The sequence below is a fragment of the Hemibagrus wyckioides genome, linkage group LG11 (genome assembly GCF_019097595.1).
Source record: "Hemibagrus wyckioides isolate EC202008001 linkage group LG11, SWU_Hwy_1.0, whole genome shotgun sequence".
Classification (NCBI taxonomy): domain Eukaryota; kingdom Metazoa; phylum Chordata; class Actinopteri; order Siluriformes; family Bagridae; genus Hemibagrus; species Hemibagrus wyckioides.
In genome coordinates, this window is record NC_080720.1 from 28,335,456 (window position 1) to 28,350,254 (window position 14,799).

Genomic DNA, 14,799 nt, shown 5'->3' on the forward strand with positions numbered 1-14,799 from the left:
CCATCCCTGCTAAAGCACACTATTCTATTATTCCCTTAGCAGCTTCAATCATTTTGTGCTGATTGAAAACGAATGTTCGTTTGCATGCAGGTCCTTTAGACCAATTCTAGCCCATGTGTCAAGATTATGTGCTCTGTGTTTGTTTGTTTATTTATTTGGGTTATCCATTTTTTTTTTCCAAAATTTTTTCCATTTGTATGTACAGTATAGCTTGGGTCACATCAGCAGGTCAATGAAAACTCAGTGAACGTAGTTGTTCTATACTTTCTTTTTTTTTTTAAATTGAGGATTTGCCCTCATTCAACCTTAACTGTAGACTTATCACCTGATTTGTACTCCATAGTACAAATTTGAATTAAGATAATTGTTTGTTTATCTCATTAATCCATAGCATCATCCTTTACTGTGTGTTCAGGGGCTGTTTTTTGACGAGGCATACGGCTTTTACCCGGGTCAGGTCCTCATTGGGCCGGCTAAGGTCTTCTCCAACGTGCAGTGGCTGTATGGCGTGAAGCCCGTCCTCAGCAAGAAGAGTAAATTCAGAGTGGTGGTAGAAGAGGTAGGTCATGTCTGAACATCTGCCCAGCTTTACATGGTACCTATGTGGATGGTAATCATGTTACTTTAGGGGAAAAAGGGGCTTACAAAAGCAGGTACTAGGGATAACATAACAGCCTAATACGATAAATACTGACTGTAAAATGTTTGTACCCAAATTTTATTTTATTTTGTTACAGGCATGTTTAGTTAAAGTATCTCTTCCTAATGTGATCAAAGCAAAATTAAAAAAAATTGTGCGCTGTTTATATTTGTTTCCTTAAGGTACGTTTTAGACTCTGTAAACACAGAGCTCTGGAAATGAGCATCAGTTTAAATCAGCTAGCATTCATCCATTATTTCTGTTTGTCTTCACTAGGTGCAGGTTGTGGAGCTTAAAGTCACATGGATCACTAAGAGCTACTCTCCACAAGGCTCGGACAGTGTCTTCCCACCTCCATCCACCATCACACAGGAGAACCTCTGCAGGTATGTCCACCTTTACACAGTAACAGGTCCAGCAGCAATGGAAATAAAATCACTGTGATATTATTATTTCATTTTTGTAATTATAAATGGTGAAATATTACCTTTCATTTTTAATAAGCAGTGTTGGTGTAACAATAACAGGTTTGCTCTCTTGCTTATCTGGATATTCTAAACAAATTGCTGGAAATTTTTTGGAGGAGTTAGGCATAAACAGCGTCTTTTATACACCTATTTCTAATTCTCATGATTTAGTTAATCATAAACAGTGTGACTGAAAAAAGTCTGTCTGTTTAACTTCTATCTATCTATCTATCTATCTATCTATCTATCTATCTATCTATCTATCTATCTATCTATCTATCTATCTATCTATCTATCTATCTATCTATCTATCTATCTATCTATCTATCTATCTATCTATCTACCTGTAAGAAATGTAATTGCCTTTCAATACATTATTTAGATAAAACCGAAAACTTTCAGATTTTGTCCATCTCTCACCCTCTTTTGTTTCCTTCTGTTGCCCTATTTTTGTCCTCTATCTACCTTTCTGTATATTCACCTTTCTATCCGTGTGCCTGTCTCTGTCTCTATCCCCCTCTCTGTCAACCGTTCTATTTGTCTGCCTCAATAACTGTCTGTCTGTCTTTTTTTTTTTTCTGTCTGACTGTCTACCAGTCTCCATCACCCTCCCTAGCTCCCTCGCTATATATTTGTCTCTATCTATCTATCTATCTATCTATCTATCTATCTATCTATCTATCTATCTATCTATCTCTCTCTCTCTCTCTCTCTCTCTCTCTCTCTATCTCTCTATCTCTCTATCTATCTGCGATGTAACTGATTATGGCATTAAACAGAACAATTATTTTTAATTTCACATCTAAGCTTATGGTGAGGTTTATATAACTCTGTTGATCATTAAATATTAAGGTTTTTCATTCCAGAAGTTTCTTGGTGTAAATGAGCAGTTTGTAATTTAACAATTGCAGAAAAAACGCAATAATGTGGCAACCCTCCCTCTATCCGACAACTGACCCCCACTCATGGGTTGCAGTTTGAATAATGTTGGCATTGCAGCATAAAACACTACATGGTGAATTCAGAATATTTATAGTATGAAGGGGTTTACATTTATATTCTATAATAATTACTGGTCTAGAATCTTGTTCTGCACATGTTAAATATATTGACAATTATAAGGTGAATTAACCAGATTAGATGGTATGTATTTAAGATGCAGTGATGTACTTATCCTCAGTAGTAGTCTGTGTTACACAGGGCTCTCTTGGATTCATCCAGTTTTGCTTTTGAACGAACATCTTGCACTGCAGTGCTGTCAAGTGGTGTTGCTCACAATAAAGCTCTGATATTCTGCTGGAAATTTCTCCCTGCAGCAGTGCAGTAATACACGATCATCTCTATTGCATGGCCTACCGCTATTCAGGATTTCCCACTGCAGTAACCTGTGTTGAATACACCATCAACTCCATAATTATTCCCAAAATAGTAAATGAATAGTACGTATAATTAATACAGGTGTGGTCATCCTCATAAGAACTTTTTATTAGTAATGAGAATACTGTATTAACTTTTCGTTGCCTTTGACGATTTTGAGGCAGCACACATGTAAATATTCCTTTTATGATGCATCATATGTGGGGGGGGGGACCTTAAGCACTATCACTATAACTAGAATTCAACGTTTTCGACATAGTGAAATGAAATCTTTTCTGAAACTCCAAACAGAGGCTGTTCAGATGAGATCAAACTTATAAACAAAAAATGAAAGATGATGCTGATGATCATGCAAGACATGATCTTGCAGAAGTTTGTAGCTGACATAAGCACATTTCAATTTCTTTACCAAATATAATCTATACCAGAACACCAACATCTGATACAGCATGTTAGTATGTCATGTCAACCTAGTGTACAATGTTGTGCCAATGAACAGAATGAAAGACAACGCAAACTGGATCAGAGCAATAATGTACTGTTTAAATATCCAGTGGAGGCACTACAGCATCTTCCTACAATACAAGTAACGCAATAAAACATCTTCACGGTGTTTAAACCGTACCATTAATAGATAGCACGAGGGCAGTCATTTAAAATAATTGCAAGGTGCATGGCACAGTGAAGTGAGCATGCAGGGAAACTGTTGGACTTGAGTTCTATGAGAAATGAGTATTGATGGAGACATCCAGGGTCTACATATTGCTTGTGAGTCGAAGCACAATTCACAGCCAAGATATAACATTAACATAAAACTTAGAGGTTTATTACTGGCAGGAACTCATGCTTGAAGTAAGGGAAGAATGCCTAGCTGAGTGAAACCAACAGCTTTTACCCAGTATGTCTTCTCCAGTTTATCTTCCCACATGATTAGCCACTTTTGGTTATTAAGAATAGTTTGATTCTGCTACCAGGACAATAATAAAACGTGCTCCACTTACAGCTGTTCAGAAGTACTTTTCTGTAATCCTACTCGAACCAAGGTAGCTAGCTAATGTGCTTCATTCAAAATGAACTAGACAAACATTATAAAGAATAAGCCTACCCTACTAGCTTGAGTGTAAGACGATGCATGTTTGTGATTTAATGGCCACTGGGTAAACTGGGAAACATGAAAAATAACATGTTTCATGACCTCCCTAACTGCTTAATGTTACTTGTTTATCATTAGTGTTGGTATTCAACATGTACTCATGTTCAGACTTAAAAACAGGAAAAGATTTGACAACAGTTTACATGGGCTTTAACATTTCTCTGTACTCCATGGTGGCATATATCACAGTCTCGCTGTGTCATCATTTCCCAGCCTTTATCATGTCGCAGTACAGCTAAGTGACCTTTAAAACAAGCAAGACTCTACTACTTTTGTCTTTCTGTGTCATGCAGTTAACTATTAAACGGCAGTTCGTTGCACTGTTGCCGAGTTCATTTGCATTTCATTCAGACAATTTGACATTGTCTCCTCGGTCTCGGCCGGAATGACCCAGATGCCACGTTAAAACTTTTAATTGATTTAAAATTTAACATAACTCTGCTCAGGCTATGTAAACATGGATAATTTTGAACAATGAGCATTATTTAGGAATAGTGCATGCACACTGTTAAATTTATGAATCAAAAGATAGAAATTCAGAACTGTTTAGGAGGCTTGTCATGTAGGCAGTATACTTTGCGCATGTTTTTGCTGATGAAATTAAGTCCACCTCTAAAAGATGCCCGAAGGATAAAGCTCTCTTACCTTTTTTTTTTTTTTTTTTTTTAAGGATAATTAGGTAACTCCTTAATCACAGTAAAAATTATTGCAGCCAGAACTGTTTAGCGTTATCAGTTATTTTGAAATTACTGTCAAAATATTTATCAGCAACTCAGTCTTTGATTTTGTTTGACATGTAAAGTGAATTTTATAATGAGTTTTATGTTACGAAGTTTGAATTAAGCTGTGTTGCCAGATCACGTGATTGTATGTTGTCTGATCTATTCAGAGTGAAGCGTCTGGGATACTTTGATCACACGCAGAGGCAGCTGGGCGAGAGAGCTCTGTACGTCTTTCCTGCTAAAGGAGACGCAACACGAATCACCTGTGAGGGGCCAGAGGGGGCGCCGGTCTTACCCGAAGACCCAGTCATCCGGAAGGTGAGATGGATTCACACACTAACTTAGTACTACAAATTCTCATACAGACACAGGAAAAACTGCCCGGTAAAAGAGTCTAATTGGATCCTTACACCTTCCTGATGTGTCAGAACTGTGAGGGTATGACAGAAGGATGGCCAACACCTTTCTTCAGCAGCTTGCACCTCTATGCTCCTGTTTTACAGGTCAAACGAATGTTTAAAAAACACCCAGGAAAGAAAGCGACGGAGAGCGCAGAATCGCAGTCCAACAGTGTGCAGACGGCTGGGAAAACAGATGAAGCTGAAGGTGACTTTGCAGGTTTATTACTCTGCTATTGTTCTCAGCGTGGAAAGCAGACAGATGACGTTCCTCAGTCGCTCACTTATGAACCGCAGCCGAGTTCCTCAGGTTCATTTTTATGTATTCTGTTAATCCATCACATGAATTAATTTGACAGGTGCTTTTGTATAAAGTCGCTTAAAGTGAATCGGCATCTAATCTAAGTGAGCTGTGAAGGATTTTCTTCAAAGACTTCAACAATGGCTCTGTGGCAGTCCTGAGATTGGTCAGGTTTAGAACATTTACCACTGAACTACAATGCTGTGTACTCATCCTTTGCTATGCAGATTATTGTCATGCACCTGGGAGTCAGTGACACTGGTGAGAACACGTAAGAAGACACCGGTAAAATTTGCCTGTGGCTCTTCTTCTGTGTCAGTTTCAAATCTGTGGCTTAATAAACCGTCTGTTAAAGTGAAATATTCTGTCTAGAGATTTCTGCGTCTCTGGGAGTCTGTGGGAGGTCACATGGATACCCTAAATAAATCGTAGAGCTGTGCGCATATACACATAAAGTAATAGCCGCTGTCTCTCTGCCTTGCTTGTCCTGTTTCATTGCCCTTCCTATGATGATGCTAAATTCTTGTCATCCTTTTTTATAATCTCATTGGTGACCTGAGGTTATTTTGCTAGGTTCCACGGAGTTTCACAAATGCCTTTTAGCACCCTATAATTTGAAGTGGGTAGGGATAAGGTTTTGACCTAGTGGCCAGAGTGTCCAAATCCACACTGCGGGCATCAACTGTTGTACCTGCTTACAAGTTGTTTTGGATAGAAAGGTTTGCCAAAAGCGTACATTTAAATAATTCATCGATAAACACGAGCTCACACTTGCAGAGAAAACTTTGATTTATTCAGCAGTACATTCCTTTAAAGGCTTCAGGGGTGGATGCTTATGTTCGGGAACTAATGAGGGCAGATCAAATTGGCATGGAGTTCAGTGCATGAGTCACCGAATGGAGTCCCGCAGTCTCCACCATGGCTCATCCCTCCTGCTGCATTTTTTTTGTCATTGTTCCCACTGAAATGAAACTTTACCATTTTTCACTATGCTGCATAATCCCCATATCAGCCAGATATGCTTCTTTTTTATCTATTTTTGCACTAGAGCTTTTTCGTTTCTAATAAATCACAGCAGCTAGAACCACGCCAACGAAATCGTACACGGCTTTGTTGAAGGTGTTGTGTGTCCGATTTTATATTACTGCTGTGGTTTGACACTGTAGGACACACCGTTATCTGTATAAATAGACAAAAAGGAGGTCAAAGAGCTAAAATCAGGAGCTCCAGCTCTTCTCTGTATGTAGTTTGTGTATCATCGTATGCAAGCAGTCTTGGGTTGTCAGTGTGGCCGAAAGATTAATAGATGGAGTGATTCTGGGTAAAAAAATGTAGTTCTGATTTGATGACTTCCATCTTGGCTTTGTCTGTTGTGCTGTTTAGTGCTACTTCCAAGTTAAACGATATATTTTTATTTTCTGTGTAATGAACTTGAAACCGTACAGAACAGTAAAACATGTACCCCATTAGTGGGAGACAACAGTGACGCTAGTGAAGAGGGTAAATGGAATGAAATTTTAATGAAATTGATGGAAAGACTTATTCTGGCAATTCAAAATGAAAACTAATTAATCCATTTCTAACTTAAGCCATGTATTTTACTTTATCTCTTATAAATATTCAATGCATTAAGAATTTCAAAATATAATCAAACAACCAGGCTTAATTTTTTTTTTAATTTTTTCGAGGCTTAAACCCCTTTAGAGGCTTGGTATAATGTGTGAGTGCTTTTTTGTTGTTATAATTATTATTATTTTCATTTTATAATAGAGCAACAATCAGAGGCACCTCATAGCCATACAGAGGAGAACTCTGCCCCACAAAGCTCCAATAATGGCCCTGTCCCAAACAAGGCAGAAGAGGAAAGAAGGGAACAAGAGCCTACATTGCCCCAGGCACAGTGGCCTATTCTCGGAGAGCTGGAGTCAGACGAGGACGCTGCGGAAGACACGGACGACACGAGCTCAATCACGTCCTCGGCCAGCTCCACAGCCTCACTGCACAGCGGCCCGAGCAGAAAGAAGAGCATCCCTCTGTCTATCCGCAACCTGAAGAGGAAACACAAGAAGAAGAAGACCAAGTTCTCCCGTGAGTTTAAACCAGGAGACAGGTGAGTAAAATCTCTGTTAATTGAGTAAAATGTGCTGCATTATTGTTATCTATAATAGGTGTAAATGGCAGCCAGCTCAGATTGATACATTAGTCTAACTGTCTGGATACACTTCTTCAGGTGAGCTGTTGGATGTATTCAGATAAACACTATATTACCAAAGGTTTTGGGACACCCTTTCAAATCATTGAATTCAGGTTTTTTTTGCTTGGCTTGGCTGCTTAGTTCCAGTGAAAGAACTCTTGATGCTTCAGCATACCAAGACATTTTGGACAATTTCATGCTCCCAACTTTGTGGGAACAGTTTGGGGATGACCCCTTCCTGTTCCAACATGACTGCGCACCAGTGCACAAAGCAAGGTCCATAAAGACATGGATGAGTTTGGTGTGGAGGAACTTGACTGGCCTGCACAGAGTCCTGACCTCAACCTGACTGAACACCTTTGGGATGAATTAGAGCGGAGACTGCGAGTCAGGCCAAAACTGGGACATCTGCCTTTACATGCACATAAATGTAATATGGAGTTGGCCCGCCTTTTGCAGCTATAACAGCTTCAACTCTTCTGGGAAGGCTTTCCACAAGGTTTAGGAGTGTATTTATGGGAACTTTTGACCGTTCCTCTAGAAGTGCATTTGTGAGGTCAGGGACTGATGTTGGACGAGAAGGTCTGGCTCACAATCTCCGCTCTAATTCATCCCAAAGGTGTTCTATCGGGTTGAGGTCAGGACTCTGTGCAGGCCAGTCAAGTTCCTCTACACCAAACTCACTCATCCATGTGTTTATGGACCTTGCTTTGTGCACTGATGCACAGTCATGTTGGAACTACCCAGTCACCTGCTATTCTTAGCCATCAAATCCAATTAACTAACAATATTAGTTAAACAGCAATGATTTCATACAAAATTATGATAAGCTAATTATGTCCATTAATAAAGACAGGAAGCAAGAATACCTGAAATAATGAGCACCTCCGATTAAGAGGCAAAACATCTGAGCTTTCAGCTATATGGTGTTTTTTTGTTGTGCCTAATCATTATTTGAGTTAATATTATTAATTTTCATCTGATGAGCTTATTACCATACCCAAGAACAGACAGACCATGTCCTCTGATCATGTGCATATCGCAGCAGATGGTGGGATTGGGAAGAGTGACACACAGACATCATAGTGTTTTCTACCACAGAGAAATACATGAAACATGGAGTGTTTTTTTTTCTTTTGTGAAAGTCAATAGGGAAGAGTTTTTCCCTCCTTTTGTTCGACGCATGAAGTTAAAAAATAAATATTTTGATATTTTTATGATCCTACTTGAACCACCAGGCAACTGGCAGGAAATGTGCTTGTCCTGCATGCCTGAGCTAGTGATTTGTCTACCCATAATCCCACATTTCGTCTTGTTTTTTAAATGGAAAAGCTATATAATGAACTTTCTTTACCACAGAGTGAATATTTCTCTCTCTCTCTCTCTCTCTGTTATAGTCCATTCAGTCACACTGTACAGCACTGACTGCTATAAAACTGTCATATCTAATCATCCGCTGCTTTAAATGGATCTTTCTTCTGTGGGATCCTTGAGATGCATATCAGGTTTTGATGCAAGAGTGATCTAAAGCTGGAGAAAGTGACTGAAATACATTCACCTTTTGCAACAATATATTGTACTATCTTATATTATGATTATCCCTATAAGATAGGGGTGTGATTAAATATGAGTAGAATAAACGGAATGTGTTTTTTTTTTTTCCCCAGGGTTTGAGTTGCGAATAGAAATGCATTAGGATTAGGATCCCCATAAAAAGAGATAGCAACTAGAAACAGTATCATAGCAAATATTACAGGATTCTCAACTCTCGTTAAGACCAAGTATAGACTTTAGTGATATAGCTGAGGTTGAGGAACGGTCATGAGTCTGAATTCAGGAACCATTCTGAAAGTACCGGCATTTCTGACTCTGTTTGTTTTCCTAGTATTTTTTCCTAGCATGGTAGGGTTCAAATCTAATCAAGAAAAATATCCTTTCAGTTTAGGCCAAACCCACTTCAGGTTTAAACTCAAAGACGGATAAATATATTTATATAGTACATATAATACAAGCTACTTTACTAACTTTTTAAGGTTTCATTTTCAAACCAGTATGTTCATATGGAAGTATAGTTTAAACTGGTATCTACACATTCTGCAAATATAAACCTGGTCTGTGAGAACATTTGTGAGCTCTCCAGCCAGTGCAGCATCTCTTCATCAGCTGCAGTAGGGATATTTAACACCGTGCACACACACACACAGACGTGTTTATTGACCGCTCTCTTGTGTTCTCGGTGTCTTACAATGTCCCTGGCCTTGTTTGAAATATCAGTAAGTGTCTTTACACACTCCCTACCTGTTGGGGCTTGGTGTAATGTGAATCGCAACAAAGTGTGTGTGTGCATGTATGTGGTGTGTGTGTCATTTTTGTGTTTATTGAGCACGTTTCTAACGTGAGCAGAGATCCGAAAAGAGCACTTGAAATAGAAAGAGACAAAATAGAAAACCAGCAGCTAGGCCAGAGCCGCCTTTTTTGACTGCGTCCCAAATTTCATCCCATTTCTGTCTCTCTGAGGAGTGAAACTGTCAGCACAGCTACGCTTTAAATAGCAGCTGGTGTGTATGGTGTGCAGTGACGTATAGAATCAGCTGTCCTCGTATAAAGGGAAGTGTTAAAGTTGTTAGAATTTAATAAGTGTGTCCGTGTGTGTAAGCAGAGTGGCTGTGGAGGTCGTTTCCACGGTTACCTCAGCTGATGTCATGTGGAAGGACGGTCGACTAGAGACAGGAATTCGTTCCAACGACCTCATCCCAATCCAACACCTGGACAACCACGAGTTCTGCCCTGGAGACTACGTAGTGGACAAACGCAGTGAGTGAGCCACTCGTACATTTATACCATACTTGTTTTTAAGGAAATTGTTCATCCAGAAGTACTAATTTGCTCATAATGTAAGCAGTGTATAAATTACCTGCTTAAATAAAAGATGCACTTGTGGTCGTATTTTTGTTGTTTTTATTTATTATAAATGTAAATTATTTAACGTCTTTTGTTTATTTCTTTGTGCAGGGCTAATGTAGCCAGAAATTTCTCACCCAAATCTTTTCAGAAATATATGCCTCACCCAGTTCTTTAGTAATGTTACTTGCTGAAGTGGATTAGAGTGACTTCCTAAAATCCACAAATTTATAAATTTGAGCAAAATGTAAAGGAAAAGTCCACCCTGATTGGCAAATTATAATGTGATCCTCAGATTTATTTTATCAGTAAATTCTGAGTTGACTTTTTGTAGCTTAATCTTCCTTGGTCTATTATAACTGGTTGATATTTCCTACATTACCCATAATGGCTACTGAATGATACGGGGACTCTTTCCTCCTCAACTGTACACTCTGCATTCAAGGGACTCACTAATGTTTGAGTAGTTAAAGAAGTATATTAATATTTGGGTGATATAGATTTGTTAGCTTTGTTGATTTTTTTTTTATTTTTGTTATTCTACATTAGCCCATTAGTACCAGTACACAAAACTTAAGCAGCAAACAATGAACAATAGATTTGTCTTGGCTGATTGATTGTGTCTTTTTCATTTATTGAATATTTTCAACTATATTTATTCTACCTGCTACCTTTTATTGTTGAGGCCTAAAGCAGAGAAGTATGCAGGTTTTTAATTTGCTGAGAAAATTCATTTGGTATAATGTGTTTGATTTGCAGGCCAAGCGCTGCAGGACCCGAGTGTGTATGGTGTGATTCAGAGAGGAGACCACAAGGCCAGGACATGTGTGGTGAAGTGGATCAAACTGAACTCTATAGGAGATGATGTGGAGGTGAGAGCTTTGTTTAACCCTCTCCTACATTGCCTTCATCACTTTTTCTTAGTTATAGACAAATTTGTTTTTCCTGTGTTACATTCCCCAGGTGAACGGTGAGGAAGAAGACGTCAGTGTTTACGACATATCGGATCACCCAGACTTCCACTTTCACACCACGGACATCGTCATACGGATAGGCAATTCCGGCTCAGAGGAGTTCAATGATGAAGTAACGTACCTTCCATATTCACTTCCTTGACCTTCCAGCTCTAATGTTTCCTCCTAATGTTTTCTCAAATCTTTTTTATTGCCACAGATGCCTTTGGCTTGCTTTTTTTATTCTGTTTAAATATACCCCTCTACTCTGTTATCTGTGTCTTCTACCTAATGTGTGTGTGTGTGTGTGTGTGTGTGTACAGAGGACTGTAGGACAAGTGTGCAGAGTTGATGTCAGCAGTAAAGTGGAGGTGGTCTGGGCTGATAACTCTAAATCTGTCGTCTTGCCCCAGGTATCCATCAATTCATCCATCATCATTACATGAAATCTCTAGCCTCTAGTCTTTAATCTTTATAGAATCTTCATACACTGACCAGGCATAACATTATGACCACCTGCCTAATATTGTGTTGGTCCCCCTTTAGCTGCCAAAACAGCCCTGACCCGTCATGCACTGTGTATTCTGACACCTTTCTATCAGAACCAGCATTAACTTCTTCAGCAGTTTGAGCAACAGTAGCTCGTCTGTTGGATCCGGATCACATGGATCAGCCTTCACTCCCCACGTGCATCAATGAGCCTTGGCCGCCCATGACCCTGTCTCCGGTTCACCACTGTTCCTTACTTGGAACACCTTTTGATAGATACTGACCACTGCAGACCGGGAACACCTCACAAGAGTTTTGGAGATGCTCTGATCCAGTGGTCTAGCCATCACAATCCGGTCCTTTGTCAAACTCACTCAAATACTTACACTTGTCCATTTTTCCTGCTTCTAACACATCAACTTTGAGGACAAAATGTTCACTTGCTGCCTAATATATCCCACCCACTAACAGGTGCCATGATGATAATCAGTTCACCTGTCAGTGGTCATAATGTTATGGCTGATCAGTGTATATCCAATCTTTTCCTCTTATTAAGCAGACATGCATTTTTTTAAAAACAAGAACACTATATTTACAAGGAAGTAAATCTAAAACCTATTTACTGGATGTTTTTTTAGAAAGTGTCTACAATTTTATTCTAAGGGTCAATAAATTCCTTTCATCTGTAGCAGTAATGATTAGACAATAATAATGCCAGTTACAAAAATTGTATTATTTTTACCATCATTTCTTATTACCATCTATGAAGTACATGTTAAACTTTGAAACAGGTTGAATTTTATAAAATATTCATTTGATAACCTATCCATCTAACATTTTTCAGCACCTATACAATGTCGAGTCAGAGATAGAGGAGACGTATTACGACTCGGGTGAGGGCAGCACCAGCGGCGCCTCTTCGGAGGAATGGGAGGATGAGAGCGACAGCTGGGAGACCGATAATGGCCAGGTGGAGGAGGAGGCGGTGACAGGTGTAGAAGACTCCACCCCCAAAACAGAAGCGCCGCCTGAGGTCAAAGCCTCGACTCCCAGTGCCACGGCTAGCACAGAGTCACAGGGGACACCTGCTACACCCGAAATGCCATCAGGTATGGGGCGAGAGAATGACGGAGCGAATGTCAAATGAATAAATAATTTCATACTAACATCTGGTATTGACAGACAAAATGAAACTGCAGAGAGTCTGAGAGCTATTTCTGCCTTCTGCACAAACCTAACAGATGCTACCTCTGCATTAAGTATACAGAGAGCTTTAGTCTTACTTGTCATTTTTTTTAGAAACTACATGTATGGGTTTTTAATGGAATCCACTTTTGGCTACAGTTTCAACCCTGTGTGGCAAAGTGCTCATGAAATATAACCCTGAGTGGATTGCACTATTTGAAGTAACGAATCAATTGGCCAGTTTGAAGGTTTGGTCTCTATCGTAAATACTATAATCCAAAACTCGATGATGCATCAAATGAAAGTAGTAATCAAGGACATTGGAAATGCTGAGGCTGCCCAAATTTTAGGATTCCTTTAACTGCAAATGCAGCAACAACTGCTTGGATAATGATAATATATAGACAAAGAATGAAATGGCCATAAAGGACTATAAAATTAAGTATTTGAGAGATTTTTCTATTATACCATAGCGATTTATATTTGCCAATGGTTTCTGTCTAACTTGACAAGGGTTGTTTTGAAAAAATGGTGTGTTAACAGCTGTTTATAACTGCTTCAACAAGCAGAATAACTGTTGGGAAAGTAACTGACTTATAATAAAAGAAACACTCCTTATGTAAACGTTTCCTAACAGAAAACTTTACCACATCAATGTTTATACACTTAACACCCAGAGTTATGTAGTGTCCACCATGCAAGTCTCTGTGAACAAGCTGTAACGATAATCTTTTACAATGAGCGCATTAATATTCACCGGTTGCTTTTGTACGTCAGAAATATTCAGATGCAGGCTGCTATGGAAAATTAATCAACACCTTCTGATGAATTCCACCAGGCTGGGGTTCGGATTATTATAACATACACATTCTCTGTTAAAGGAATTGCGACTCAATCTACATAAAATTCCAGCACCTCCAATGTAAAATGCCTTCCTTTTAAACAAGTACTTCCACGGATCATGTTTCAATATTATATAGTTATATATATGATTATAGGGCTTTATCCCATCTGCATTCAGAAACATCATTTTTTGCATCTAGCACAGTATTATTTGTTCCAGACTATAATATAAAAAGCATTTAATAAGGTTATTCAGCGGTCTATGAAAACACATGATCCTCGCTTATTTTCTATGTGGAGGTGGAGCACCGACGAGTGACGAGAAGCCCAGTAAGGAGACGCCGCGGCTGGCCTTCCGCGAGCTCAAAGAGGCCCTGAAGATCCTAGAAAGCCTGAAGAACATGACTGTGGAGCAACTGTGGACCGGCTCACCCACCTCACCCACTGCAGAGCCAACAGGCGCCACCGGCACCGCCACCCCAGCCGATGTCAAGCCCACGAAGGAAAAACGCTTCCTGGATGACATTAAGAAGCTGCAGGAAAACCTGAAGAAAACGCTGGACAATGTGGCCATCGCAGAAGAGGAGAAGATGGAAGAGGAGCGGGTGTCGGCCCCCGCCGAACCTCAGACACCGGTGCGCTCAGAGTGGCCCAGTGATACACCTGTCCTGTGCCAGCAAAGCGGCGGTAAACCTGGTGTCACATTCACCAGTGCCAAGGGCGAGGTATTCTCTGTGCTCGAGTGGGCACCAGGTGCGCATGAGTAAAATCTATTATTTACAAAATCTAAAAGAATATTCCACATACTGATACTAATAATTCTTCAAATAGTACTAGGAAGATAAGTGTTTAAATATACTTTTATTTGAAATATTGTGTGATTATTAAATAAGCACAATTTATCATCCAGGACACAAAAAGAGTTTTTAGTGAAAAAGGAAATGTACATGTATCCCTTAACTAAGTTGTATATAACAAAAAGAAGACCAGCTTCCAGCTTTCTAAAACTGTGCTAACTGCATGTCCAAGTCATCAGTCACTCATCCATATCTGAAATGATTTAGCAATCTGATTGATGGAAGTGAAGACAAGCTGATAAACATCCCAGATGTTAATAAAGATGGAATATGCCTCAGGGACTTTAATTAAATGTGTGCCGTGCATGAGAGATGTTTT

At 39.4% G+C, this 14,799-nt stretch overlaps 1 protein-coding gene across 1 annotated transcript in view; it reads left to right on the forward strand.

Annotated features, from left to right (window-relative positions):
* The window catches only part of ube2o (ubiquitin-conjugating enzyme E2O), a 38,998-nt gene that overhangs the window by 18,431 nt on the left and 5,768 nt on the right, over window positions 1-14,799 (forward strand). Inside the window, exons 6-16 of the mRNA XM_058404102.1 lie at window positions 416-559; window positions 917-1,026; window positions 4,527-4,677; window positions 4,863-4,965; window positions 6,829-7,168; window positions 9,912-10,066; window positions 10,913-11,025; window positions 11,117-11,239; window positions 11,430-11,519; window positions 12,440-12,704; window positions 13,924-14,376. Coding sequence (XP_058260085.1) covers window positions 416-559; window positions 917-1,026; window positions 4,527-4,677; window positions 4,863-4,965; window positions 6,829-7,168; window positions 9,912-10,066; window positions 10,913-11,025; window positions 11,117-11,239; window positions 11,430-11,519; window positions 12,440-12,704; window positions 13,924-14,376 — 2,047 coding nt within the window. The remainder of the gene's footprint in view (window positions 1-415; window positions 560-916; window positions 1,027-4,526; window positions 4,678-4,862; window positions 4,966-6,828; window positions 7,169-9,911; window positions 10,067-10,912; window positions 11,026-11,116; window positions 11,240-11,429; window positions 11,520-12,439; window positions 12,705-13,923; window positions 14,377-14,799) is intronic.